The following is a 4,657-nucleotide window of genomic DNA, read 5'->3' on the forward strand; positions in this document are numbered from 1 at the left end:
GGATGGCATCCCATCCCTCAGGCATGTCAACCACACCACTCAGCTTGGTGTCATCCGCAAACTTGCTGAGGATGCACTCGATCCCATTGTCTATATCACCAATGAAGATACTAAAGAATACTCATCCAAGTACAGACCCGTGAAGACACGGCTCATCACCGATCTCCATCTGGACATTGAGCCATTGACCACCACTCTCTGGATGTGACCATCCAACCAATTCCTCATCCTCCAAACAGTCCACCCATCAAATCCATCTGTCTCAAATGTAGAGAGAAGGATGTTGTGGCGAACTGTGTCAAAGGCCTTACAGAATTCCAGATAGATGACAACGGTAGCTCTTCCCTTGTCCACTGATCTGGGCACTCCATCCTAGAAGGCTGTCTCAAATCAGCTCCCTGTTTTCCACATGCCTTAGCATAGCTTCTAGGAGGATCTGCTCCATGATCTTCCCAGGCACAGAGGTGAGGCTGACAGGTCAGTAGTTCCCAGGGTCCTCATTGCTACCCTTTTTAAAAAGGGGTGCAATGTTTCCCTTTTTCAAGTCTCCAGGAACTTCACCTGGAGTTCAAATATCATGGAGAGTGGCTTGGTAACTACATCAGCCAATTCCCTCAGGACTCTGGGATGCATCTTGTCAGGTCCCGTAGACTTGTGTATGTTCAGGTTCCTCAGGTGGTCTTGAACCTGATCTTCTCTTACAGTGGGAGGGACTTTGCTTCTCCAGTCCCCATCTTGCAGTCCATCCCCTCCACAGGTGTGGGAAGAGAGACTGCCAGCAAAGACTGAGGCAAAGAACTCGTTGAATACCTCAGCCTTCTTCTCATCCATTGTTGCGAGTTTGCCACTCCTGCTCATCAAGGAGAGGACGCTTTCTTTGACCTTTCTTTTCTCGCTGACATACCTGTAGAAGCCCTTCTTATTATTCTTTGCACCCTTGCCAAGCTCAGCTCCAGCTGCGCCTTGGCCTTCCTGACCCCATCCCTACAAAACTGGGCAGTGTCCCTGTACTCTTCCCAGGATACCTGTCCCTGCTTCCACTGCCTGTGCATTTCCTTCTTGCCCTTTAGTTTATCCAGCAGGTCTCCACTCAGTCATGCAGGTCTCTCACCTTCCTTGCCTGATTTCTTAAACCTCTTGAGCTCTATGGAAACCATTCTTAAAGATCTTCCAGCTCTATTCTGCTCCCTTGTCCCTGAGGGCAGTTTGAGGAGACCCTGAGGGGGTCCTATTGACTAACTCCCTGAAGAGCTGGAAATTTGCTTTCCTAAAATTCAGGGTCCTGAGTTTACTCTTTACCTGCCTCATATACCGCAGGAGTGCAAACTCCACCAGTGCATGATCACTGCAGCCCCGGCTGCGCATTGGTGACCAACAGGTTCAGTATGGCATCCCGTCTGGCAGGGTCCAGTATGGTATCCACTCTGGTAGGACTGCCTGTTACCTGGCACAAGAAGTTATTCTCCATGCACTCCAGGAGTCTCCTGGATTGCCTACAGCTCACCGTGCTAGTTTTCCAGCAGATGTCAGGGTGGTTGAAATCCCCCAGCAGGACGAGAGCCTGTGAGCACGATGCCTCCTGTAGCTGGAGTAGGACGTCTTTGTCAATAGGCTCCCCTTGACTGGGCAGCCCACAGTAGACACCAGTCACGAGGTTCCCTTTGTTGCCTCGGTCCCTGATTCTTACCCATAAGCTTTCAACCTGCTTGTGGCTATTTTTCAGAGACAGCTCTGCACATTCCATCCATTTTTTGATGTAGAGGGAAACACCTCTGCCCTTTCTTCCTTGCTTGTCCCTTATGAACAGCCCGTAGCCATCGCCAGCCGCACTCTGGTCATGGGATTCGTTCCACCACTTTTCAGTAATGGCAACAAGGTCATAGCTTTCTAGCAGCACAGTGGCTTCCAGCTCCCCATGCTTGTTGCCAGTACTGCATGCATTGGTGTAGAGGCACTTAGCTGTGCTGTCAGCTGTGTCACCCTCTTACAGGAACCTCTTTTAGTTCCTTTGAGGTCTTTCTCTGGTGCAACAGGCTGAGGAGCCTCACTAGCACCCCACGCTCCAAATCATTAAATCTTTCTGTTTCTCAAGGCTTCATATAAAGCTAGTTATCTTCTCCTTCAGCTTCACAACTAAACTAGGACTTTGAATAGAAAAGCTCCCTACTTCTCTTTTTTTCTCTTACCCACACTTACCTCCTAGGTCCCATTCATGTAAGGTTCTTTGGATATGGAGCTTAAGACCCACACTTACAACCTATTTAAGGAAACTCTGAGCCATAAATCCCTCAAGAAAACAAGTTTCAGCTTGCCTGAAGTCCTTCTTGACCTTCCACTTGACTAGAAAACTCTCCTGTCCTTGCTTGGGGGATACAGCAAAATCACTATGTGCTGATGTATGTACATACAGTAAGATGTGAAAAGGAACATATGCAATTTCAAAGCCCGCATCTACAAAAGGAAGGAAATGACTACAAGTCACATCCGTACATGACCACTGATCACTTAAGTTTGGCTCCAAACAGTGAAAATCAAGTAAACTAATTAAGTTCTTCAGTGATTTTACATCACTAAAACATTTCCATGTTAGAGATAGACCATTTTCCAAAAAAGCAAAAGGGAAATAATATAACTAAAATATTATACATACTCCAAGCAATACAAGAAGTCAAATGAAGCAAAAGAGAAATCAAATAAGGACAGGAGCAGAGACACCTGGGCAAGGTAAGAAAATGAAGGAGCAATACAAATGACCAATGTACAGATGAAGGACATTTAAAGCTGAAGTTGATAGACAAGGATAAATTTTGTGGACAGAAAAATAAGATTAAACAGTAAACAATAAACCAATCCTAGATAGTAAGCAGCAAGGAAAGGCATACTGATGTAAGTACTTAAGCTCTGAAACACTGTCTCAACAGCAACACTTAGACATTTCTGAGGAGGGGAAGCTTCCTCTTCCCTAGGACAACTGCTTAGAAGGTATTAGTTTAAAAATAAGCAAAAACTCACAATGTGATTCTCCCAAAACTTGTATTTCCAGCTAGTCAACAGCAATTCCTTAGTTACCGGTGAGCAGTATAATTTAAGTTTCAAGCTGTGAGGAGACAAAAAGAGAAGTGAGTGTTTTTTGAAGTAGAGGAAGGGAACAATCTAACAACACATCAGCACCTGGCACCTAGTACATCAAAACACGTGCTCAGACCCCTCTCTTATCTGAAGAGACGTGCAGAGCCATAAGCCTGCAGGAGCAGTTCTGCCCCAACCAGAAGCGGAACCAAGGTGAGTTACTCCACCTTGTTGAATAGGATTTTCTTCAACACAGCAAATCCAAAGACTTACCTATGTGTGCCCATGCATGCGTATTTTTGTGCAGAAATAAAGTGTGTGGTACATGGTCACATGCACATGTTATCTTTGGTTGTTTCTGTACCCACCAAGGTCTGTTTCAGACCTGCATGCTTTCCCTGGAACAGGCATTTGGGACAGTTAACATTCAGCAGAACACAGAATACTGCCTACAACGCCCTAGCTTTTGCGCAGTGCACAGAGACCTGATGAGCAGATTCTCTGCTGACATTTGAGAAGGTGCAACATCTAGTAAATTAATCATAAAATAAAGACTGCCAAGGACCTGACCCATGACCTCTCTGGGCCCATTCCTATGTTTCCCATCCTCATGGTGGAAAAGGTGTCCCTTGCCCTTTCATTATGCACCTCCAAGAAGAGTCTGGCTCCACCTTCTCTACCCCTACCTGCAAAGGGTGATACACGGTTGTCTCCTATTCTTAAGGCTGAAGACATCCACCTCTCAGCCTCTCCTCACACATCATGTGCTCCAGCCCCAGAACAGCTTGGTGGTCCTGCTCCAAAACACGGATGTTTTTGTCCAGGGGAGCCTAGGACTGGACTCAGTACTCCAGACAAAGTCTCACATGTGCTGACCAGAGCGGAGTAACTCTCTCCCTCAAACGTGGGGGAGTTACCCAAGCTACCTACTTGCTCATACACCTCAGAGCACAGCTGGTCTCCTTCGCAGTACAGGCACAGCACTGCCTCCACACACCAACACACTTCCACGGAATAGGAGCAGGGATCCTCATGAAGTTTATAAACCTCATGAAGTTCAACAAGGCCAAGTGCACATAAGTTGGGGCAACCCCCCGTAGAAGTGCAGGCTGGGGGATGAAAGGGTTGAGAGCAGCCCTGCCCAGAAGGACTTGGGGGTACCGTTGGATGAAAAGCTGGACATGAGCTGCAATGTGCCCTCGCAGTCCAGAAGTCCAGCTGTGTCCTGGGCTGCACCCAAAGCCGTGTGGCCAGCAAGGCGAAGGAGGGGATTCTGCCCCTCTGCTCCACTCTGCTGAGACCTCACCTGAGTCCTGCATCTAGCTCTGGAGCCCTCAGCACAGGAGAGACATGGACCTGCTGGAGCGGGGCCAGAGGAGGCCCCAGCAATGCTCCGAGGGCTGGAACGGCTCTGCTGGGAGGACAGGCTGGGAGAGTTGGGGAGGTTCAGCCTGGAGAAGAGAAGGCTCTGGGGAGACCTTATTGCAGCTGCCAGGACTGAAAGGGGCTTATGAGAAAGATGGGGACAAACTTTTTAGCAGAGCCTATTGCCACAGGACAAGGGGTAATGGTTTTAAGCTAAAAGAGG

At 47.8% G+C, this 4,657-nt stretch overlaps 1 protein-coding gene across 1 annotated transcript in view; it reads right to left on the reverse strand.

Annotated features, from left to right (window-relative positions):
• The window catches only part of DCLRE1C (DNA cross-link repair 1C), a 16,856-nt gene extending 13,500 nt beyond the window's left edge, over window positions 1-3,356 (reverse strand). The window contains exons 1-2 of the mRNA XM_010288163.1: window positions 3,343-3,356; window positions 3,013-3,097 (exon numbers count right to left, since the gene is read on the reverse strand). Of these exons, the coding sequence (XP_010286465.1) occupies window positions 3,013-3,097; window positions 3,343-3,356 (99 nt within the window). The remainder of the gene's footprint in view (window positions 1-3,012; window positions 3,098-3,342) is intronic.
• Between the last annotated feature and the right edge of the window lie 1,301 nt (window positions 3,357-4,657).

This window comes from Phaethon lepturus, unplaced genomic scaffold, assembly GCF_000687285.1.
Source record: "Phaethon lepturus isolate BGI_N335 unplaced genomic scaffold, ASM68728v1 scaffold14375, whole genome shotgun sequence".
NCBI lineage: Eukaryota > Metazoa > Chordata > Aves > Phaethontiformes > Phaethontidae > Phaethon > Phaethon lepturus.